The 25,174-nt window shown below is 47.7% G+C and overlaps 1 protein-coding gene across 1 annotated transcript in view; it reads left to right on the top strand.

The window, feature by feature from the left end:
* BCL7C (BAF chromatin remodeling complex subunit BCL7C) overlaps positions 1–24,092 on the top strand; it is a 37,849-nt gene extending 13,757 nt beyond the window's left edge. The window contains exon 6 of the mRNA XM_044233286.1: positions 23,907–24,092. Within this exon, the coding sequence (XP_044089221.1) occupies positions 23,907–24,092 (186 nt within the window). The remainder of the gene's footprint in view (positions 1–23,906) is intronic.
* The last annotated feature ends 1,082 nt before the right edge of the window (positions 24,093–25,174 follow it).

The raw sequence follows: 25,174 nt of genomic DNA, 5'->3' as shown, positions 1-25,174 counted from the left end.
CATGTGTGAGGCACCAGGATTTGGGCCAGCCGAGAGTCCTTGTATGTAGGGTCCCCTGTTTCCTGGAAGATCAGACAGCCACCTGCTCTCCAGGCTGGCTCCTTTCTGGAGCACGGCCGTGGGGCAGCAGTAGGACCCCCTCTTGCCTCTTCCAGGCCAGAGACTTTCACCAAGAATTTCCTCCCCTCTCAAACCCTTCTTATCCCGCTTTTATTTTTTCACTCTGGGTTTCAGCAGCACATGAAACTCCCAGCCCATTTCCAATTAAACCAGTTCCCTTTTCCTCAAGGGCAGAGAGAGTTCAATTTTTAAACCTTAACGTAAGCAAAAAGTAGCAAGTAGAAGACAAAACAACCAAATCCTGCCACATTGTTGTCAACACCTTTGGTTTTTTTGTTTGTTTGGTTTTAAGATTTTATTTATTTATCGGAGAGAGAGAACTAGTAAGAGAGAGCATGAGAGGGGAGAAGGTCAGAGGGAGAAGCACACTTCCCACAGAGCTGGGAGCCTGATGCGGGACTCGATCCTGAGGCTCCGGGATCATGACCTGAGCCGGACACAGTTGCCCAACCAACTGAGCCACCCAGGCGCCCCTGTCAACACCTTTGTAAGTCAATCCTCTCGTCTCCTAGCTGTGCAATTCAACATGGACCCAAGTGTGTTAACTACACCTGTCCTCCTAAGGCAATCAGAGGTCCATCTGTTGTTACTCAGCTTGAGGGAGTCTCAACCCTAACTCCAGACAACTTAGACCTAAGAGTGATTTTTGACCATTATAAACAAAATAACTAACTTTGCTCCAGGTCATATTCTAAGAGTTCTACATGTATAATGTCCCCAAAATCTTTTCAGCAACTCCGTGAGGTAAGTACTGTTATCGTGTCCATTTTACAGGTGGGGAAACTGAGGCATGGAGAAGTGAAGTCTTTTGTCCAAGGCACCATGGTTAATAAATAGTAAAGGCAAGATTTCAGTCCACATAGTCTGACTTCAGGGTGTGCGCTCTCAAACACAGAGCATATATTCTGAAATCAGACTATTTCCTCTATCATTTACAGCAATATCTTAGTATTCCGTATATATTGGAAAGTAGTTTGTAGTTACTTGGGAAGCAGAACTGGGGAGGACTCTCCTCCCCAAAGAGGAGTCTGAGCATCTGAGACCTGGATCTCTCACTCAGGACGCCTTTCTCCCTCCCCAGCTCCTGCCGCTCCCGGCATGACTGACAACTCAAGTCGCTCTCCCCGTCCCCAAACTGCCAACCCCAGCTACTGTTATGTGTCCACGTTGGGCCAGGTAGATGCATAACTTCTCTCTTCTTTGCTACAGCCCAGCAAGGAATTAATCCCCATTTTACAGACCAGCAAACAGGTTTAGGAAGGCCAAGTGACTTGCCCAAGATCACACAGCTAGTGGATGGAGCCCCAGGATTAGAACCTGGATGCCCACTTCTGAGTCTCCTGCTCTGTACGACACTTTGGCGATCTTACGGAGTTGAGAGCCACCTAAGGGGGTTCGTGGCGGGCAGTGTCTATCTGTAGCTCCCGAGAGAACCTCTCAGCCTCTCTGGCTCTATTTCCTTCTTTGCAGAATCTCTTTTTACCTCCCTCGTGTTTCTCAACTTCCTAATGAAAGTTGGGAGAAGTTTTTTGTTTTGTTTTTTAAGGATTTTGTTTATTTAGAGAGAGAACATGCACATGCACGTGGTGGGAAAGGGAGGGACAATCTGACTCAGCACGAGTGCTCAGCGGGGCCCGACCCAGGGCTCCATCTCCTGACCCTGAGATTATGACCTGAGCTGAAATCAAGCGTCAGTTGCCCAACCGACTAAGCCACGCAGGTGGTCCTTTTTAATTTTTTTTAAAGATTTTATTTATTTATCAGAGAGAGAGAGGGGGAGAGAGCGAGCACAGGCAGACAGAGAGGCAGGCAGAGGCAGAGGGAGAAGCAGGCTCCCTGCTGAGCAAGGAGCCCGATGCGGGACTCGATCCCAGGACGCTGGGATCATGACCAGAGCCGAAGGCAGCTGCTTAACCCACTGAGCCACCCAGGCGTCCCTCCTTTTTTATTTTCAATTTCAAAATTAGACTCAAAGACTACTTTAAAGAGGGTGTTCCCATAAAGGAGTTTCTTTGGGGGGGGGGTCATACTGTCTGCTCCAAGGAGACCTTTTCTGCCTAGGGTTTTAGAACAGCGATGAGGCTGGGGAGTTGGAGTTCAGGGAAAAGATGGGGACACTTGAGCCTGGGTGGGGAATAGGGACATCATGATAACAATGCTTCTGTTTACTGTGTCTTAATAACGTGCCAGGCCGTGGCCCAAGTCCTGTGTGTGTGTGTGTGTGTGTGTGTGTGTGTAATATGTGTGCATACTAGATGTGTGTGCATACATACGCTGGAGGTCATGTTTTTATCTACCACTCTACTCCAGTTTCGAGGCGAGGACTCGTGGCTGCTTACTCCTTCGAGGGTCATGGCAGTTTTCTTCTCTGCTAGTCCCCATGGCAGGCTCTTCGAAAAGACAGAAAAGACCAATTTCTGGTGTTAGCGATAGGGGGCACTAGGTGGTGTGACTATAATGTTACTTACCTGTAGTTCTTAACTTTCCGTAGTGCAGATACACTGCCTCTGTGATCAAGATCAGTTCCCTTCCCTCACAGAATGCCTCTCCTCCTTACAGTACTCTTCCTCCAATTTAAATGATGACATGCCCCATAACCCCCCTAGTGGGAGAAGTTCCAGCTAAAGAAGTCAAGACCTTGTAGTAGAGGGGTGTCCCCTTGGTTCCAGTGGCAGCGAGGCCTGCAGCTCCTTCGGAATAAAGGAACCAAATGTCATGACCCCACTTCTCTGTCAAAGCCCTGATAGGCCTAGGGATGGGCATCTGAACCCAACTTTCCACAGCAGGGAATCTCAACAGGGTGGTCCTGGGCCTGAGCGTTAGGAAGGTTATGAACGCAGACTTGGTTATCCTAACTTCAGAGGATGCTAGAGGCATGCAGTGAGCCAGACCCAGGGAGGCTGGTTGATGGTCTTGTAACTCACTCGGCAGCCCACCCAACAATGCCCAGAATGACAGTGGATTCCCGTGGGTGGCCTGGTGACCTGGTGAGGTGTCTAGATCTGGAAATGCTGTTCAGTTGTGTCATGCCTACCCAGATGACCAGCTAGTGTCTTGGCAAGTTTGAAAACCAGTCCCAGGAAAAGTGGAACTTGTATCATATTGAAGTTAATGCAACTCCATATCAGGGGTCTGGGGGAAGAAAGATGTCACTGTTCTGGGAATGGATGTGTCACTTCTAAGGGAACGAGGATGTTCTAGGGACCCCATGACTTCCTGGGTCTCCTGGGGCTTGACCAATATCCCCGGTGTCTGTAAGGCTCTACCATGAGCACTGAGCAGCTAGGTGGGATGCATCAATGTATGAAAAATCCTTTCTTTTTTTTTTTTTTTAACTGAATGCCAGTGAATAGGCAGTAAGTGGCACTTTAAATAGTGTAAAACTGCTTCCACTGTTAGTGGTAGTTTACATACCCTTCTTAATTTTCTTGAAATAATTTTAGGATTCATTCTCTCCATAGTTTATTTTCAGAAAGCTCACATGCTCTCTAAGAAGTTAGTCTATGAGATGTTTGCTGTCGTTTTAATTTTACAGCTTCACGTCCCAAGTCATGACAAAGAATGACTTGAGATTTGTGTATACTGGACCTGAAATTCTCACAGTTGCCGAAAAATTGAACAGAAAGAAGTAAACCCACATATTTAAGAATTCTGTGTAAGCAGACTCTGTGATCGGGAAAGTATTATACTCCTGAACAATGCCGAGCTAAATATTGTGTTCAATGTATAATTATAGTTACAAATCCAATTAAGTTAAAGTTATAGACCCAGGAAAAGCAATAGGCTCAAGAGTCACACAAAAAGTGCAAAGCTCGAACTACAACTTTGGTCCCCTAGCTTCAAGTTCAATGCTTTCTCCACTTGTTCTCTCCCTATGACTGCTGCCTCGCAAAGCTATGGCCAGGAGAAAACTACAGATGGATTTAAAAGTGATGCTGAGAAGGCAAGGAAGGTGAAGCAGAAGTCGTAAGAGGAAGGCAACAAATTTTAAAGATTTATTTATTTATTAGAGAGAGAGAAAGCATGAGCAGGAGGGGCAGAGGGAGAGAAGCAGACACGATGCTGAGTGCAGAGCCCAGCAGTGGGGCTTCATCTCGGGATCCCGAGATCAGGACCTGAGCCGAAACCAAGAGTCAGATGCTCAACCTACTGAGCCATCAGGAGCCCCAGGAAGGCAAATGTTTAAAATCTTTTTTTGTTGTTGTATTAGTATTTTATTGTTGTAACAAATTACTACAAATGTAATGCCTTAAAACCACACGTTTATTACCTTACAATTCTGTAGGTCAGAAGTCTGATGCGGGTCTCGGCTAAAGTCAAGATGTGGGCAAGGCTGTGTTCCTTCTGAGAATCTAGGCGAGAATCCACTCCCTTGTCGAGTCCGGTTTCCAGAAGCCGCCCACAGGCGTTGGCTCATGGTCCCCTGCCCCCATTTTCAGAGCAGCAGTGACCCTTCACTGTCACGTCTCCCTCTGTCCGGAGCCAGAAAAGGTTCTCTGGTTTTAAGGACCCTTGTGATTACACAGGGTAATCCAGGATAATCTCCTCATCTTAGGGTCTTTACCTTAATCACATCTGCAGAGTCCCTTCTGCCACGTGAAGTAACACACTCACCGGCTCAGAGCTTTGGGGCATGGGCATTTTGGGAATTAGAGCAAGGCGATTTTTCTGCCTATCGCAGTTATGAAATATCATCCAGATGCATAAACATTCGTAGGGAAATAGACATTTTATTTTATTTTATTTTATTTTTTAAGATTTTTTTTTTTATTTTATTTATTTGAGAGAGGGAGACAGTGAGAGAGAGCATGAGCGAGGAGAAGGTCAGAGGGAGAAGCAGACTCCCCATGGAGCTGGGAGCCTGATGTGGGACTCGATCCCGGGACTCCAGGATCACGCCCTGAGCCGGAGGCAGTCGTTTAACCAACTGCGCCACCCAGGCGTCCCGGAAATAGACATTTTAATGTAACATTAAAATACCCCAGCCACCATCGTCCAAACCAACAAACATTGTCAGAATCACCACAAACCCCTACTTAATCATGTTTGTTTTTAAGATATTATTTCTTTATTTGACAGACAGAGATCACAAGGAGGCAGAGAGGCAGGCAGAGAGAGGGAGATGAGGAAGTAGACTCCCCACTGAGCAGAGAGCCCGATGCGGGGCTCGATCCCAGGACCCCGGGATCATGAGCTGAGCCGAAGGCAGAGGCTTAACCCACTGAGCCACCCAGGCGCCCCTTAATCATGTTTTCTGCTTGCATTTGCCTGAAATTCTTTTTTTTTAAAGATTTTATTTATTTATTTGACAGACAGAGATCACGCGTAGGCAGAGAGGCAGGCAGAGAGAGAGGAGGAAGCAGGCTCCCCGCTGAGCAGAGAGCCCGATGCGGGACTCGATCCCAGGACCCTAGGATCATGACCCGAGCTGAAGGCAGAGGCTTTAACCCACTGAGCCACCCAGGCGCCCCTGCCTGAAATTCTTTTTGTCCATCTATTTATTTGCAATACTTTTTTCACTTTTGTTTTATGTGTCTTTCTTATAAATTGCTCATAGCAGATTAAAAGAATTTTTTGAAAATTTTTTCTGCTTATAGCAGACCTTGAAAGTAACTTAGTCTGACAAGTTTTGTCATAATGTTAATTCAGTGTGTTCCTGTTTATTGCATTAATCTGTAATTTTCCTTTCCACTTTATTTTACATTTACTATTTATTTTTTCACTAATGTTTTCCCGTTTCCTTTTTTTTTTGAAGATTTTATTTATTTATTTGAGAGAGAGACAGTGAGAGAGAGCATGAGAGGGGAGAAGGTCAGAGGGAGAAGCACACTTCCCACAGAGCTGGGAGCCCGATGCGGGACTCGGTCCCAGGACTCTGGGATCATGACCTGAGCTGAAGGCAGTGGCATAACCAACTGAGCCACCCAGGCACCCTCCTGTTGGCTTTAAAAACAAACAAACAAACAAAAAGCTTCTGTGGGTTTGGTCAAGTTTCTATTTATTACCTTCCCCCTCGTTGTAAGCCTGCCAGTGTTCATCATCTTCTTCCTAGCAATCACAGTGGTTCTCACACGGTTGTATCAGTGCATGGGCAGAATCCTACTGCTTCACCAGGTAATCTCCTTGCCCACTCTTTCACAACCCCCCCAAAAGGTGATCACCCTAGAATGCTTTGACCTTCCTCACTCTCCTAGAGTTTTGCTAAGATAGCTTACAATTTTGGGTTCGATTACTCGGTTTTTCATTAGTTAATCACTTATGCAAAAGAATCCTTATTTAACACTTAAAGCACAAATTCCTAGTCTACGGCTAACATGTAAGCTGAGCTATCTGTACCTGTATCCGGATATATCTGTGTGTCTTTGTATTGCCGACCTCTGCTACCTCACCCCTTCACCTGTCATTATCTTGAGCTCTCCATCACTAACTGAGAGGATTTCTTGAGCACTTCGCTCAGAAAGGTCATGCACGTGATGTGTGCACTGAATCTCGTGTGCCAGATGTCTTCTGGTTGGGAAGTGACATGGTGGCCACTTTTGATTCTTGGGTTATGTTCTTTTCTCCTGGCGTCTGTCTTCTACTGTCTTCTAGCTTATAGTATTGCAGATGGATGGCTTTAAATTAGCTTGTCTCTTATTCCTTTTAAATAACCTAATCCAGAAGCTTGTAAGTTCTTTTTTCCCAAAGATTTTATTTATCTATTTGACAGAGATCACAAGGAGGCGGAGAGGCAGGCAGAGAGCGAGGAGGAGGCAGGCTCCCCGCTCAGCAGAGAGCCCGATGTAGGACTCGATCCCAGGACCCTGAGATCATGACCTGAGCCGAAGGCAGAGGCTTAACCCACTGAGCCACCCAGGCGCCCAGAAGCTTGCAAGTTTTGTTTCTATTTCTGAAGTTCAGGAATCTCATCAGGCCGTGTCTAGATACTTACCTTTATTCACGTGAGTCTGTTTAATCTCCAGGCTCAAGTCTCCCTTTCCATCTGCTACTTTTCTCTTCTTTTGGGACCTCTGTTATTTGCATTAGGTCTTTTGGATTTGTCCTTAAAATTTACATATAATGGTATGATTTCCTTTCCTTTGTGTCTGGTGTAAGATTTCTTCCAGCGTCTGGGGCCCCTGGGTGGCTCGGATGGTTGGGCGCCTGCTCAGGTCATGATCTCCAGGTCCTAGCCTTGCCAGACCAGAGAGCGCGCTTTTGCCACTCCCCAGCTCATGCTCTCTCTGTGTCTCTCTATCTCAAATGGATAAATCAATAAATCAATAAAAATCTGCTCCTCCTCAAAAGCAACAAGAACTCTGGAAGAACATTGTCAAAATAAGCTTTTTCAGAACGCTAGAAACTAATCAAAGGTCAAGGAATGTTTATTAAAAAAAAAATAGGTGTATCCTAGTGAGAGCAGTGAACTTTGTGAAATTTTAACTTGCCCTAGTCCCGTTTTCCTCTCCCCAAGTCCATAGAAACCTTGAAAACGAAAAGCCTCCGAACTAAGGGAGCCGTGAAAAGCAACGGTTTCGTAGCCCCCAGAGGGGGCAGAACGGGTTTGAAGCTCCCCAGCAGCTCCATCCTCAGAGAAGTGCCGCTGGCTCTCGGGAAAGCCTGTTCTGAGTTTGTCTTTATTTGAGGGACGTCAGAGCGCTCCCTGTGCCAATAGCCATAACGGTAGGTCACGATTAGGAAACAGTCCGCGGCAGTTGGCTAACATCACAGCCGCCTGCCGCGGCCACACGAGCTGGTAGTCAGGAGAGAGAGGCCGGCAAGACAACTTAAAAGGAGAAACAAGGGAATAAGAGGTAGTCGTTGGTCCTTGAAAAGCTTTGACATATTCCTAGGAATTCCTAGACGTTCACAAGCAAATGTAGGGTTGTGTGCATACCCAGGAAAAACCTAAGGAGATCCTCACCTCTCACCTCTACCTGACCTTGAGGGTCTGTAGAGGCCAGAAGTGAATATTAAAGCAGTATTGCGCGCACACACACACACACACACAGGGCCTCACACAAGATTTATTGGTTGAAGGCATTTAAGGAAATCTCTGTCCAACCATTAGCTGACCACTAAGCTAATTGAGGAGAGACTTCAGTGGCCACACAGCAAAGAACACAGTTTTGTTTTGTTTTGTTTACAGAATTATTATAGGGGGGGGCGCCTTGGTGGCTCAGCGGGTTAAAGCCTCTGCCTTTGGCCCAGGTCATGATCCCAGGGTCCTGGGATTGAGCCCGGCATTGGGCTCTCTGCTCAGCGGGGAGCCTGCTTCCCCGCTCCCCGCCTGCCTCTCTGCCTACTTGTGATCTCCCCCTCTGTCAAATAAATAAATAAATAATCTAGGAAAGTCACTAAACATACAAAGAGCAATATCAACAAAGTCTGGGGAGGGCTGGACTCTGATTTGCAGAGTTGCCACATTATAATATTTAAGATGTCACTTTCAACAAGAAATTATGACATGCAAAGAAGGAGGAAAGTGTAGCCCATGCAAAGCTAAAAAACAGTACAAAGAAACTGTTCCTGAGGAAGTCTAGACATTGAAGTTACTAGAAAAAGTCTTTAAATTAGCTATTATAAATGTATTCAAAGAACTAAAGGAAATTATATCTAAAAATAAATATAAGAATGTCTTACAAAATAGAGGATACTAATAAGCAGATAAAAATTACATGTATATAACCTATATATAATAAATATAATATAAATTATATATATGTAAAATAAAAATTCTGGAGTTAAGAAGTATACTAACGGGAAGGAAAGACCGACTGCAGACGTTCAGGAGCAGATCTGACCTGGCAGCAGAATCAGCAAACTTGCAGACGAGACAGTTGAAACTACTGTCTGAGGAACAGAAGGAAAAGAATGAAAAAAATGAATCGCACCTCCCAGACTTGTGGGACTACACGTGTACTAACATACATATAATGAGAGTCCCAGAAGAGAGAAGAAAATGGGGTAGAATATTTAAAGAAATAATAGACAAACCCTCCCAACTTTAGTTTTAGAAATTAATCTACATATATATAATCTAGCTCAAAAGAGGATGAACTGTAAGAGTTTCCCACTAGGCACAGCACGGCCCAACTTTGACAGACAAAGACTACTGAAAGCAGCAAGAGGGAAAGTGATTCATCATGTGCAAGGGATCCTCCGTGAGATTAGCTGCTAACTTCTGATCAGAAACGATGCCGGCCAGAAGTGGGATGACATGTTCCAAGTGCTCAAAGAGAGGCCCCTGGGCGCCTCATTCGGTCAAGTGTCTGCCTTTGGCTCAGGGTCAGGATCCCTGGGGCCTGCGGGCTTCCCACTCAGCGGGGAGCCTGCTTCTCCCTCTCCGGCCGCTCCTCCCCCTGCCCATGCTCTCTCTTTCACTCTTCAAAGAAAGAAATAAAGCATTTCTTAAGTGCTAAATTAATAAACCCATCAACCAGAAGTTTATATCCAGCAAAATCATTCTTCAAAAATAAAGAATTAATTAAGTCATTCCAAGGTAGGGACTCCTTCGTGGCTCAGTTGTTAAGTGTCTGCCTTTGGCTCAGGTCATGATCTCAGGGTCCTGGGATCGAGTCCCGCATCGGGCTCTCTGCTCAGCGGGGAGCCTGCTTCTCCCCCCTACCAGTCCCCTGGCTTGTGTTCCCTCTTGCTGTGTCTCTCTGTCAAATAAATAAATAAAACCTTAAAAAAAAAAAAAAAAGACATTCCAAGATAAAAACGAAGGTAATTTGTTCCTAGCAGACCTACCCTACAAGAAATATAAAAAGAGTCCTTCAGGCTGAAATGAAAGGACTAGATAGTAATTCAAATCCACTTAAAGAACATCAATAAAAGAAACTACATAAATACTAGAAAAAATTATGAATATTTTTTGGCTTGTAATTTTTTTCTTTTATATGTTCTTTTTTTTAAGATCCTATTTATTTATTTGACAGAGAAGGATCACAAGTAGGCAGAGAGGCAGGCAGAGAGAGAGAGAGAGAGAGAAGCAGGCTCCCCGCTGCGCAAAGAGCCCGATGCAGGGCTCAATGTGGGGTTTGATCTCAGGACCCTGAGATCATGACCTGAGCTGAAGGCGGAGGCTTAACCCATGAGCAACCCAGGCGCCCCTATATGTTTTTTTTTTAATTTTTTATTTTTTTTAAAGATTTTATTTATTTATTTGACAGACAGAGATCACAAGTAGGCAGAGAAGCAGGCAGAGAGAGAGGAAGGGAAACAGGCACCCTGCTGAGCAGAGAGCCCGATGTGGGGCTCGATCCCAAGACCCTGGGATCATGACCTGAGCCGAAGGCAGCGGCTTTAACCCACTGAGCCACCCAGGCGCCCCTATGTTCTTTTTTAAAAAAAGATTTTACTTACTTATTTGATAGCACAAGCAGGCAGGGGGAGTGGCCCCGCTAAGCATGGAGGCCCATGCAGGGCTCAGTCCCAGGACCCTGGGATTATGACCTGAGCTGACGGCAGATGCTCAACTGATTGAGCCACCCGGGTACCCCTATATGTTCTTTTTTCAAGATTTTATTTGATTGAGAGAGAGGATTTTATTTAAGGAGGCAGAGGAAGAGAGAATCTGAAGCGGGCTCCAGCCCAAGCACAGAGCCCAACGTGGGGCTTGATCTCACCACTCCCAGATCATGACCGGGGCTGAAACCAAGAGTGGGGTCCCCGCCACCAACTGAGTCACCCATGCACGCACCCTCTTACATGTTCGAAAGACAACTGCAAAAAGCAATAATTGTAAAACTCTGTTTATGGGCTTATATGAAGATGTAACTTGTATGGAAATAACAGCACAAAGAAAAAGTGAAGAAACAAAGTTTTTATATACTATTGAAATTAAGTTGACATTAAAATAAACTAGATTTTTTTTTAAAAAAAGATTTTATTTGTTTATTTGACACAGAGAGAGAGAGAGAGAGAGAGAGAGAGATCACAAGTAGGCAGAGAGGCAGGCATGGGGCAGGGAAGCTGACTCCCTGCTGAGCAGGGAGCCTGATGTGGGGCTCGATCCCAGGACCCTGAGATCATGACCTGAACTGAAGGCAGAGGCTCAACCCACTGAGCCACCCAGGTGCCCCAGAATGGATTTTCAAAAGAACAACAGAAGGGGCACTGCCTGCATGGCTCAGTCAGTTGGGTGTCAGGCTCTTGATTTCGGCACAGGTCATCATCTCAAGGTCCTGGGATCCAACCCCATGTCGGGCTGTGTGCTCAGAGTGGAGTCTGCTTGTCCTTCCCCTACTGGTCCTCCCCCACTGTCTGTCTGTCTGTCTGTCTCTCAAATAAAATAAATAAATAAAATCTTAAAAATAAGATTCCCTCTTCCTCTGCCCCTCCCTGCTAAAAATATAATAAACTAAAAATACCAACACAATCCAGTATGCTCTTTATAAGCACAGATGCAAAGAGGTTGAAAGTAAAAGGATAGAACAAGAACCATAAGAGATGTAGAGCAGCTATACTAACATCAGACAAAGCACAATTTTTACTAGAGACAAAAGACATTTTATAATGATAAAAAGGTCAATCCATTAGGAAGGCAAAATAGTTACAAACATATATGTACCTAACAAAAGAGCCCCCAAATACATGACCAAAAAATCTACAGAACTAAAAAGAGAAATAGATAATTTGCCAATAATAGTGGGAGTCTTCAATACCCAGCCTGCAATCCTGGAGGGAATAGCTACACAGAAGATCTACAAGGAACTAGATTGAGCAATACTGGTGTAGGTTGTCTGTTTCATTCCTAGGAACACTGCCATCAGTTATCCACTCCCTTGGGGCACTTGGCTGGCTCAGTTGGTAGAATGTGCAACTCTTGAGCTTGGGGTTGTGAGTTCAAGCCCCAGGTTGAGTGTAGAGACACTTAAACATAAAAATCTTTGTTGAAAAATTACCCATTATCAAAGACCTCTGCAAGCCAAGAAATCAGATTGTCTGATGATCCCTGCTGCCCTTTACACTTGATGTGTCCACTTTGTCCGGATCTCATCATATCCGGTGAGATCAGGAAGCCTGTGTCAATGTTGGTAATCATTAGTCATTAGTCATATGTCTACAGCGACACCTGGCCTACAAAGGGGAGTAATCATAGAACTTTTCAAGGATGGAGATCCTCCCTTCAGTGCCTTAGCAAGGCAAGTGTCTTCTGGGTCCTCTCAGAATACAGTTGACAGGTTGCATGAGATAAATCAAGTCTATCACCCTAAGCCTCTGGATTCCTGCTTCCACATGTTGCCAGGAAAACGGGCATCTCAACTTCATTAACATTAGGCCACCATCAAATGCAAAGTTCAGTCAATGAATCAAGTAACTTTTTCTTTATTTTAGAAGGGGAGAGAGCATGCAAGGAGGGAGGGGGGCAGAGGGAGAGGGAGAAAAGCAGACTCCCTGCTGAGCACAGAGCCCTATGCAGGGCTCGATCTCACAGCCCTGAGATCATGACCTGAGCCAAAATCAAGAGTTGGGGACGCTTAACTGACTGAGCCACCCAGGCGACCCTTAAGTAGCTTTTTGGAGCTAACTTCAGGTGCGTAAGCTAGCACATGAAGTCTGGAATCCCTAGTAAATGCACCCATACTGATGACTTTGCCCCTGTTTAGTGCTATGTTCTACACTCACGGGTCTAAGACCATCCCACACACTTCCCAGGTTTCCGCCAACACGTTAGCAATGTATTGCAATTCTTTTTGGTATGTAAACTGTTTCCTCCTGGACCACAGTGTGTACTGTGCCCCTAGAACATGCTGAGATTTGACCCTAGTTATAGGTCTAGTGACAACAGAGCATTGCTGTTGGACTTGAGGGGAAAGCATTTGCCTCAAGTGAAGTTATCGCTGAGTTTTCAGACAGGAAAGGTGGTCTCTTCAGAGAGACGCAGAATGGCTTGGAAGTTCAATATCGTCCACTTCATTTGGGTCTAACCAAAAACACTATTCCAGATTTCTAGATCCTATTCTATCCTGATTAATGCTCTAGTTTCCCCATGACAAACTTGATAGTACTGAATTCAACTGTCATTATAATCCAGCAGCTCTATGATCACATTTTGTGTTTGACTTTTAGCCATATTAGCCCTGGGTCTACGTAAGGGATTGTTCTGGAACTGTCACGGAAGCACCCGGGTTCTCAGGCTGAGTTGTGTTGGGACTTAGTAGACTTGAGCTTGTCATTTTCTCTCTGTGATCACTCAAATGCACTGAGAAGAACCCATCCTACACCACAGTCATTAGTCACTACTGCTGCCATCGCAGTCAAGGGCAGCAGGATTTGGGTTCCCAAGGCACGAGCTTCATCACAATCAGTCACAGGTGGCAGCTTTAACTGTGACGTGACTGCATACCGTGGACTACTAGCGTACCATTTCCCGTCGGCAAAGAACTCAGGATTGCTGAAGTCCAAATGTGACCAAATCAATTGCAAAACCCCATGTTTGTGGGTCTGTCTCCTAGGACCAATTATTAGATCAGGCAAGGTCCAGTCAGCAGACAAGAGGCCACAATGGGAAAGTTCAAGGTAAGGAGTGATTAATAGGGGCTTGGAATTTAGAGAATAAGCTAATAATGAGAGCTAAAGACAATTCTAAAAAATATAGAAGCAGCAGACATAGAGATCAGCTACTTATCCCTAGGGCTGAATAGAACACCCAAGGCAGAGTCCTCTACCACCGGGTCTAAGATCCAGGCTCTATTTGAAAGGGCACCTGGCTGACTCAGTCGGAAGAGCAACCAACTGTTGACCTCAGGGTTGTGAGTCTGAGCACCGTGCTGGGTGGAGAGATTACTTAAGTAAATAAAACATTAAAAAAAAAAAAAAAAGGAAGGGCATAACAGAAAAGTCAGCGATGGGCCCCCTACCATGGGACTTCCTGGAAACCTGTCCTCTGGAGCTCCAGCGAAGCTGCTGATTACTGAGCACTGCTAGAGCCAGGACTGTGGGAAGTAGACTCTGCAGGAGCTCAGGGCTGGAGAAAACTGCGCCAACACGGGAGCCCCGCGCCTCAGCAAGCCGGGCCCTTGCCAGACTCAAGCAGGAGGTGTACTTGGTAAACACAGCATAGGACGGGAGAGGTCAAGTGCTGGAGAGCGCTTGCTCTGCAGAAGGTCAGTGCTAGAGAACGCTGCACGGGGTCCAGACTGACGGGTGCGTGCACAAAAGGAGTCCAAGTGGAGAAGGTGCAGCAAGGTGGTGGCAAGCTGGGGTCTGTGAGCTCCCCCAGAGAGCTCCTTACTCGGGACACACATCGAAGGCCCACTGGATGTGCCCACATACATGCAGTCCTGCAAATCTGCGCAGCACCAGCGAGAAAACGGAAACCTCAACAGGACTTCGAACCTGGAAGGGCAGCTCCTTCTTGGTTCAGTGGCCTCCGGCGCACTCTACTGGCAAAGCTTAGCATCACGTTCTGCGCCCTGAGAAATGCTGAGTGGTCCAGCCCCTTACCTTGGAGCAGATACTGGAGGGTGAATTTGGAACTGAGAGGCAATAAATGGGAGACTAACATCGTACCAGAATCCCCACATAGTCTCTCTTCCTCACAGACCGGGGGCCAATAAGGTAGGAAGGACTGAGTGAAAGCCTCTGGAAATTTCCCCTCCCTACAAAAACAACAACGCAGTAAAAATACCACATCCCTGGGAAAAGTGTAGAGATTCATGCCCCAGAAGCCTCGGTCAGACGGTTGAAAGAAGCAGGTGGAGTGAGATCTGTCACATACCCACGTAACGCACAGTGTGGCCTGGGAATAAGTCAGACGGATCTTGGCGACTGACTGTGGACAGTCATCAACTGAAACCAGGCGGCGGCAGTGGGAATGCAGGATGCAGAACGATGTGGTGCCTTTCCCAGAGCAATTCGGCACAGTCCCTGGTATCTGGCATGTAGCTGTTTCCTGGCTTTCTCTCCCTACAGTATGAAGGGTCCACCAGAGCATGGCCTTTTAGCTGCCAAGGCTGTCCTGTATCCCCAGGTCGATTCGGGGTGATGGCAGTTTTGCTCTGACATAATGTAATCTGCAGATTTCATCACCGTAACATTCCACGAAACACCTCACTGGCAGCACCATTGGAGCTAATGAACAGGAAGCAACAAATACTTGAATTGCCTTTGGAAGACACAAGCAAACTAGAAAGTGGGAGATAAAGCTCACGAGAAATTCAGGGGCCTGCCAACTCAGTGAAGCTTCTGGAAATTCCGTGGTCTAGAATATATAAGGCTGTCTGCTCCAAGGTGAAAGACAAGGTGACCCGGAGGTGACCTGTTGCATCAATAGAGTCACCGACGAGGGCCCGTTTGGATGAGGCACAGTGCAAGAGCTGACTCTCTGGGCAGCTGAGGCTGTGGGTCGTGCTGCCCTACCACGTGGGGCTGAAGATCGAGCAGAGCCAGGGATACCCAGAGTGTCCGTGGCAAATGGGGAAGCCCTAAGGACCCTCTAGCAGGAATCAGTCAGTATTCACTAATGGCAGAATTAAAACAGTCTCACAGGATCTTTCATAAATACAGGCCCTTTTCTGCACACAACTATTCTACTTCTGAGAAACAGTTTCTGGTCTGCTATTGGGACCTGGTGGGGACCAAACCCCTGCCTGGGTAGCCTCGGGTAAGCACGCAGCCCGAGATTCTCATCATGAAGGGAGTGTTGTCTGCCCAACACAACCCAAACGCTGAGTGTGAACAGCAGTGACAGAGCATCAAGTGGAAATGGTTTGTAAGAGACCATGCTCGGAAAGATCCAGATGGCATGAGCCAGTTACATGGGCCGGTGGGTCCTGGTGCCCTGCCTTGTTGTCTCCCTCCATCGATGCCTGTGACATCCTGGGGCGGCCCTTCCTCCTAGCTGACCAGGGAAAGAAAACTCAAGGCTCTACAGAGGAGTCTGTTTCATACGCTGTTGGGACCTGACAGGGGTCACACTCGTGGCTGGGGGTGAAGAAAAGCGGACGGACCTTTAGGCAGTGCCTTTGGTTGTTCACTGTGTCTGACTGAGAGAGGCCGGTGGCGTACAGCTCTGCTCCTTCGGGGGCAGTTGCTGATGGCTCGGCCGGCTGCTGTGGAACCAGGAAGGAATAGGACTGGTTAGGGTTAGGGTTAGGGTTGGAGCTCTTGTAACCTTTTTTTTTTTTTTTTTTTTTAAGTTTTCTTCAATCGATTTTATTTCAGCTGGAGCTGTTTCATCCAGGGGCCCAGTGTGGTTTCTGAGTCCCCTTGGATGGGCTGTTAGCTTTTCTTTATCTGTTTGTGACTTTATTGACTCTTAGCAGCCCGAAGAGGATACTAGGTCCTTGCAATCAGGGAAGTGGTATAGGGCAACATTTTCCTCTTGGGGGCTAGTTGGCTGGCTCTGCCACAGCAACGTGCCATCAAGTGGTGACTGAAACAACAGAAATTTATTTTCTCACAGTTGGAGGGGCTCGACGTCCAAAATCAAGGTGTTGGCATGGTGGGGTTCGCTGGAGGCCCCTCTCCTTGGCTTGCAGACGGCCATCCTCTCCCTTGTCTGCGTGTCTGTGTCTTGGTCTCTCCTCATTAGGGGCACCAGTCATATTGGCTTAGGGCCCACCCTTATTTTTTATTTTTATTTTTGTATGTGTGAGTAAAGCGGTAGACGTTACAGAAAAGATACAGAAAAAGCTCAAGAGTGAGAAGGGGTCCCGACAGGGTTGCCAATGAGGGCCTTTAGGGTTGGTCTTTTATAGAAAGCTAACCAGGAAACTTAAATCCTTTTAACATCTCGGGACACTTGGTTGGCTCAGTGGGTGAAGCCTCTGCCTTCAGCTCAGGTCATGGTCTCAGGGTCCTGGATCGAGCCCCAAGTCAGGCTCTCTGCTCAGTGGGGAGCCTGCTTCCCCCTCTCTCTCTGACTGCCTCTCTGCCTACCTGTGATCTCTCTCTCTCTCTCTGTCAAATAAGTAAATAAATTAAAAAAAAAAGATTTAAAAAATCCTTTTAACATCTCTACTGAAAACAAGTTCAGTGGTTTACTTCCTTTTTAGGGGCTGGTTTTTCTTTGTTGGTCACAGGTGATTATCATAAAGACACTCACCCCACATGCCTAGGACAGGGTAGGGCCCACCCTTATGACCTTATTGTATTTTTTTTTAGGATTTTTTAAATTTATTTGACAGATCACAAGTAGGCAGAGAGGCAGGCAGAGAGAGAGAGGACGAAGCAGGCTCCCCGCTGAGCAGAGAGCCCTATGTGGGCTCCATCCCAGGACCCTGGGATCATGACCTGAGCCGAAGGCAGAGGCTTTAACCCACTGAGCCACCCAGGTGCCCTTTATGACCTTATTTTAAATTACTTGCCTCTTTAAACACCCTATTTCCAAATACAGTCACTTTCAGAGGTACTGGGGCACCAGGACGTCAACATATACGTTTTTTTGGTGGGGGGAGGACACAATTTGGCCCATTAAGAGCCCATACTGCACAAATTTGAAGGCCATTATCCTACTAAGAGGAAGCTTCACTTGTAGGGTTCAAGTGCAGGCAGCAAAAGTCAAGTGAAAGCAGTTTACCCGTACAGCTAGCTCCCTTCCAGGTCTGCAAAGGTGAGCAGGTTAGCTAGGTTCTTCCAGGGCTGCATGTCAGGGGAGGGGGAGGGATCCCATACTTGTACCCCTCTTCTGGAGTCCTGAGTCATGTTTGTAAGTCCAAGAATTCATGATTTATCTGTCCATGATCACCGGCAGCTCTGGACCATGGCCGCCCTCCCAGGTAAAATTTGGAACTTGGAGGACTAGAACAGAACCCAAGTTTTAGGGATGCCTGAGTGGCTCAGTGGGTTAAGCAGCTGCCTTGGGCTCAGGTCATGATCCCAGCGTCCTGGATCGAGTCCCACATCGGGCTCCTTGCTTGGCCAGAAGCCTGCATCTCCCTCTGCCTCTGCCTGCCATTCTGTCTGCCTGTGCTCGCTCTCTCTCCCTCTCTCTCTCTGACAAATAAATTTTAAAAAATTTTAAAAAAATTTAAAAAAAGAACCCAAGTTTTACCCAGCAGGTGCACCCTCAAGGGGAAAAGAGAGGAAACTGGTATAAGGTCGCATTCCTCCCTCGGGAAGTCAGGAGATGGGGAAAGGCAGGAGTACAGACCAGCGGTCCTCCCTCTACACAGAAGGAAACATTACGAGTGAGGACACTGTGTCCTCTTGTTATGCAGGAGAGATGCTAGAACCCTTTCCTGAAGCAGTTCCCATGTTTTTCCCCGCTGAGCTCTTTCTTGAAACCAAGCATATTAGCTTTCTCTTGCTGTATAACAAAGTACCCCAAATTTAGCAGCTTTAAACAACACTCCTTTAAAACAGGTCCTGTGAACTTTGCTGGGTTCTCAGCTCAGTGTCTTGGCTCAAGGCAAGGTTCTCAGCTTAGAGTCTGTCAAGGTCAAAGTCAGGATGTTGGCTGGGCTGGAGTCTTACCTAGCTTGGGGGAAGAATCCACTTCCGAAGGAGTCCAGGTTCTTGGCCATATTCAGTTCCTGGGTATGCGGGGTCGTGCTCCATGTTTCCTTGCTGGCTATCAACTGGGGGCCGCTGTTTAGAGACTGCTGCGTTCCTTGACACTGGCTCCCTACCTCTTCAAGCCAGCAATGGCTCACAGTCCTCCCCCGGCTTCAAGTCTCTGATGTCTTTTTCTGCCATGAGCTGGAGAAAACTCTGCTTTTAAGTGGCTACCTGATTGGGTGTTGATCTCTAGATCTTAACATCAACTGACTTGGAACTTTAACGACATCTTTAGTGAGATCTGCAGAATCCCTTTGCAGCTGTTCCTTGCTTAGTGTTGGATCGAAAAACCAGGGGCCAGGAATTTTAGGGGGTTATCTTTAGAAGTCTGTCTACCACACAAGGGAGTCTTATCTTTGCCCCAGACGCTGAGGTTTCTTAGATCTTGTCTGACACACAAGGAAAGTGTGTTACATGCCCTCTCGTCTAGAGAGGCCACAATCAGCCCTTCAGACAGTTCATAAATTCCTAGCATGACTGTGTGAATGCGGAAAAGGTACAACAGCTTCGAACAATTTACCGCCATCTGTTGGAAAGTTGTTGTGATAACTACGCGGATCTCGTTGGCCTGGACGCGAGGGACGCCTCCAAGTCTTGCCGTGTGTAACTCCCACGCCTCCGAGCACCGGCCCTGATCCCAGTGGGAGCAGATACCTCCTCTCCGTTCCAGGCACTTGCCCACACTGTCTCTCTGGACACATGTTTTCCCAGAACCTTCTTTCTGACATTCTTCAGCTATTGTTTTGTTTTTTAAGATTTTATTTATTTATTTGACAGAGAGAGAGATCACAAGTAGGCAGAGAGGCCAGCAGAGAGAGAGAGGGAAGCGGGCTCCCTGCTGAGCAGAGATGCTGAGCCCCGATGCGGGGCTCCATCCCAAGACCCTGAGATCACGACCGGAGCACCCAGGCACCCCTCATAATCTATTTTATCCCTTGGCGATTTGGGGAAAATGTGAACTAGAATGGCCATCATTTGGCCTGAATAGGGCGATGAATTAATACTCAGAAAAATAAACAACATGTTTTGCCAGTGGCTTGATCTAATCTATTTGTTAGATTCACAAGCAAATATCCAAGATCTTCCAAGGAGCAAACCCTGAAGTACCAGCAATATTAAGGTGATAATTATGGCCACTGATGTTCCTCCATGCCTGTATCTCCATCCAAATATAGATACAGATCAGACAGATGCTCATCCACTCAGACATAGACATCATCTCCTCTAGTCCTCACAGGAACCCTGCTGAGTAGGGATTATTACCCTGATGAGGTAGACAGGCCTAGTGATGTTCTATTACTTCCCCAAGGTGAAGGATAAAAAGGAGCAGAGCCACATAGCCAAAAAACCAACCCAAACAAAAAGCCCAGCTGAGTCAGGACTCATACCTACGCCGTGGGCCATGCTTCTGACCACTTAGGTGGAGATTTGCGAAGTGCCTAAGCCCTGAATTGAGGCCTTGACTCTCTGTTTCTGGAAGAGAAGTCAGGGCTGCTCCCTGGGGGCCTGGAATGTCTTTGCTGTACTCATGAGAATGGCACAAAGGGAAAATGTGCTGAGCGTTGTTTGTGGCTGCAAGATAGGGATGGCCAGTGGGACTTGGACACCCCCTTTGGTGCCCCGTTAGCACCTGCTGAATGATGGACTCGCCGCCTGATCAGCCAGACACACAGCCTGCCTGGGAGAGCCCCTGTCTGTGCTTTGCCCCTAATACTGTCCCTTCCCTTTCCAGTACACGGACTCCTCGGAACTGGATTTGAGGTCATTTTAGGCGTAGACCTTGTTCCAAGTGTTGTACCTGCCCGTTTAAGGGGAAGTCAGAACCCCCGATAGACGGTTTCATTATCTGAGAGGTTTCTGGGCTGGAGAGAAATATTTATCACCTTCTGTACGCTCTAATGCTCAATGTATTAGACGATAACAACAAAAAATTTGAAAACTATTTGTTTCCCACAGGGGACTTAAGCTTTGATTACAAATTTGACCAGCTAAATTACCTTAAATAATTTAACTGTGAAAACAAAGTCAATACAGTGGATTTTTTTGACTACTCATATGCTTTAAGCGTTTACAGAGGAATTACAACATTTATTAAGACCCTGCCATCAGAGCTGGTTATGAAAGTCCTAAAGCCGTGGGCTTAACCTTCTCTTGTCCTTATTCCTTCACCTGCCCAAGGTTCCAGTTTCTCTACCTTTCTAGGGCCTCAGTAATTCTACCAGTTATTATTTTTATACCTTTCAAAAAATTTTTATTAACAGTTTATTTATTTGGCAGAGAGAGAGAGGGAGCGAGCACACAAGCAGGGGGAGGGAGAAGCAGGCTCCCCACTGAGCAGCGCCCTCACAGGACCCTGAGACCAGGACCTGAGACCAAGGCAGTCACTTAACAGACTGAGCCACCCAGGCTCCCCCTAGAGTTTCTGTAATCCTACCAGACCCGCAGGAGAAAGGAAACTCTCAGAATCAGCAGCTGCGGGTTCTGGCCAGAGACGAGGGATCATGTCCCAGCTCTGAGGATTCAGAACTGAGGGTCAGTAGCCCCAGTGCCCTTTTATATAAAGCTTCCCGGTGACCTTGGGGAGCTTTTGAGTTTCTTTCTTTTTGTCTTTCTTTCTCATATATTCCTTCTTTCTTCTCTTTCTCTCTTTCTTTTGTATGCCTTAAAGAAAAACTCATTATGGAAAATGTCAAACAAATAAAAAAATAAATACGGTTTATAGACTCTCCATGAACCCACTACTCAACTTGAACAGTTTAAACTCATGACTACTGATTCTCCTCCCTTATTATTTTGAAGCAAATCTCACACGATAGAATGTCATCTGAACTGTTAAGGCATGATACTCAAAAAGATTAAGGATTTTATTTATTTTATTTTTGTAAAGATTTTTGTAAAGATTTTATTTATTTATTTGACAGAGAGAGATCACAAGTAGACGGAGAGAGATGCAGTCACAGAGAGAGAGAGAGGGAAGCAGGCTCCCTGCTCAGCAGGGAGCCCGATACGGGACTCGATCCCAGGACCCTGAGATCATGACCTGAGCCGAAGGCAGCAGCTTAACCCACTGAGCCACCCAGGCGCCCTTAAAGATTTTTTTTTAATTTATTTATCAGAGACAGAGGGAGAGAGAGCGAGCACAGGCAGACAGAGAGGCAGGCAGAGGCAGAGGGGGAAGCAGGCTCCCAGCCCAGCAAGGAGCCCGATGTGGGACTCGATCCCAGGATGCTGGGATCATGACCTGAGCCGAAGGCAGCTGCTTAACCAACTGAGCCACCCAGGCATCCCTTGTAAAGATTTTTTTAAAGTAATCCATACACTAACACGGGGCTTGAACTCACAACCCCAAGATCAACCATCACAATCTCTATGACAGCCATTCAGGCACCCCAAGACTAAGGATTTTAAACTGTAGTGCCATTATCACAACTAAATTTTTTTAATAATCATCCCTTAATATTGAATATCCGGTGCATTTGAATTTTCAATTTGAATAAATGTTCCATAAATGTCAACTAAATTTTTTTCAGCTTGTTTAAATCAAAATACAAATAAGAACTAATACATGGGGCGCCTGGGTGGCTCAGTGGGTTGGGCCGCTGCCTTCGGCTCAGGTCATGATCTCGGTGTCCTGGGATCGAGTCCCGCATCGGGCTCTCTGCTCAGCAGGGGCCTGCTTCCCTTCCCCTCTCTCTGCCTGCCTCTCTGCCTACTGTGATCTCTCTCTGTCAAGTAAATAAATAAAAAAAAAAAGAATTAATACATGTAACTGATTTATATACGGATACTAATTTTTGAACCTTGGTGTCTTCCTCAGAGATAGTACATTCAATTTTTGTATGGTCATCGATAACTGAGCTCTTGTCCCTTTATTAGGATGCATTGACCTGGTCTGTTGGCACTAGTAAAACCCATTATTAACTTATAATTGGTAAGGTCATGAAAGTTTCACATATACCCTTCCGTGCCCTTCCCCTGACAGAGGATCTCAAACCTGGCTGCACATTAGAATCTGGACATTCTTTTTTTTTTTTGGTTGAGATTCACATAACGAAATTTATCATGTTAACGATGTTAACCATTTTTTAAGATTTTATTTCTTTTTTTTTATAAGATTTTATTTATTTATTTGTCAGAGAGAGAGGGAGAGAGAGCGAGCACAGGCAGACCGAGAGGCAGGCAGAGGCAGAGGGAGAAGCAGGCTCCCCGCCAAGCAAGGAGCCCGATGTGGGACTCGATCCCAGGACGCTGGGATCATGACCTGAGCCGAAGGCAGTTGCTTAACCAACTGAGCCACCCAGGCGTCCCAAGATTTTATTTCTTTATTTGAGAGAGCGAGAGTATGAGAAAGGGAAGGGTCAGAGGGAGAATCAGACTTCCTGCCCGCAGGCAGGGAGCCTGATGCAGGACTCGATCCCAGGACTCCAGGATCATGACCTGAGCCACAGGCAGTCACTTAACCAGCTAAGCCCCCAGGCGCCCCCATGTTAGCCATTTTTAAGTGGACGGTTCTGTAGCCTTAAGTGCCTTCATTTTCTTGTACAATCATCACCGCTGTCTCCAGACTCCTTTTCATCTTATAAAACTGAAACTGCGCGCATTGAACGCTAACGCCTCCTCCCCCTTGCCCCCAGCCCCTGGCCACCACCGTCCCACTTTCTGACTCTGAATTTGACCACTCTAGGGAACTCCTACAAGAGGAGTCTTACAGCACTTGTTTTGTTTTTTGGCTTATTTCACTTAACATAATGTCCTCATGGTCCATCCATATTGCGGCCTGGGTCAGAATTTCCTTCCTTTCTAAGGCTGGGTAATATCCCATTGATAGAACACCGCACCTTTTGTCCATCCACTCAGCCGTCAGTGGACGCTTGGGTTGCTTCCATCCCTCGACTCTTGTGAATAAGGCCGCTGTGAACACGGGTGTTCAAATATCTCTTTATGACTCTGCTTTCCATTTTTTTGGATATATACTCAGTAGTGAAATTATCAGCTTTTTTTTTTTTTAAGATCTTCTATTTATTTCAGAAAGAGAGAGCATGGGGGGTGCCGAGAGAGAGAGAGGAAGAAGCAGACCCCCCTGCTGAGCAGGGAGCCCGATGCAAGGCTCGATCCCACGACCCTGAGATCATGACCTGAGCCGAAGGCAGCGGCTTAACCCACTGAGCCACCCAGGCGCCCCCGTTTGCCCAGATTCTCCACCAAGTTGCCCCATTTAAGATTCCCACGGCAGGGTTTTCCCAGTCTTGGGTGGGGGGAGAAGAAAACACGACCCAGATTCTTTCTTCCTCTGGCAGGATTCGGGAGTGCGGATGACCCGACGAGCCCTGCACGAGAGAGGCCTGAAGGCTGAGCCCCTCCGGCGGCTCCTGCCCAGAAGGGGCCTCCGGACCAGCGCCCGGCCGGGGTCGGCGCTGCTGCCCGCAGGAGGAAGCAAAGCTCCGAGGGCGCCCAGGACGGTTCCCCAGGGGAAGGGGAGGTGAGCCGGCGCCCCAGGCGAGGCGAGGCCCTCGGGTCTCTCTTGGCCGCCCCGAGATCCAGCCGCCCCCCGCGCCCCGAGCGTGGGAAAGAGCCTCCCAGCCCTCCGGCTACGGCAGGAACCCCGGGCCGAGCCGCCCTCGTCCCCTCGAACCCAAGGTCCCAGCGCCCGCCTTGGGGGCCACGGGCGCTCGCACAGTGAGCGGGCCCACGGGCACCCCACGCGGGCAAAGGGGCGCCACTCGGACCACACCCAGCGCCCGCGGCCGCTCCGCCGCCCTGGAGTGCGGGGCGGGCGCCCACCTCCTCCCGCCGCAGCGCGCCCCGCCCCGCGGCCGCGTCGCCCCCAGACCCCGCGAGGCGCACGGGCGCGCGGAGCCCCTGCACTGCCTCCCCCACGCCACCGAACCCCCGTCTCCCGCCGCAAGCCCCACCTGCCCCCGGCGCCCCCCACCACCGCCATCCGCACCCACGGCAGCCCCACGGATGCCCTGCAGGGGCCCGGGTTACCTCAAGCACCAGAGGACGTGCTTCAAGCGCTTCTACCCGGTGCCAACCTCGCCAGTCCCCTGGGAACCCGCGTGGGACGGAGGCCTTCCTGCCCTGGCTCCCGCCTGCCTTCCAGCGTGGCCCCGCCAGGGGACCCGGAGGCGTCCTGGGCTAGGAGGGCGGGCCTGGGGCATCTGGCAGAGCCCAGGGACCTGCAAAATCCCCGCCTGAACAAGGCCGGGGCGCACAGGAGCCCTGTGAGTGGTTCCGAGGGCTTTCGCCAAGCCCTTCCTCCGCGAGTCCACTGCTGGGCCTGTCATATTAGGAGAGAACGTCTGGCGTTTACTGCGAGTTTACTCTGTGCCAGGCATTGGGATTTACAGCGAGGATCTCATTTAATCCTCACAGCATCCCAGGGACACTGTGTTCTCATTATCAGCGTTTTACAGATGAGGAGAAACTAGGTCTCAGAGAGGTTAAGGGACCTGCCCAACGTCACACAGGCAGTAGGTAGCAGAACGAGCATCCAGTCCCAGATCTGCCTTCCTGATTCCACAGCCCCCCTGCCGCAGTGCCTCTGTTCCTACAAGAGTTAAAG

The sequence above is a fragment of the Neovison vison genome, chromosome 14 (assembly GCF_020171115.1).
Source record: "Neovison vison isolate M4711 chromosome 14, ASM_NN_V1, whole genome shotgun sequence".
Lineage (NCBI taxonomy): Eukaryota > Metazoa > Chordata > Mammalia > Carnivora > Mustelidae > Neogale > Neogale vison.
The sequence above is the reverse complement of the archived record's forward strand: the minus strand, read 5'-3'. Positions and strand labels throughout refer to the sequence as shown.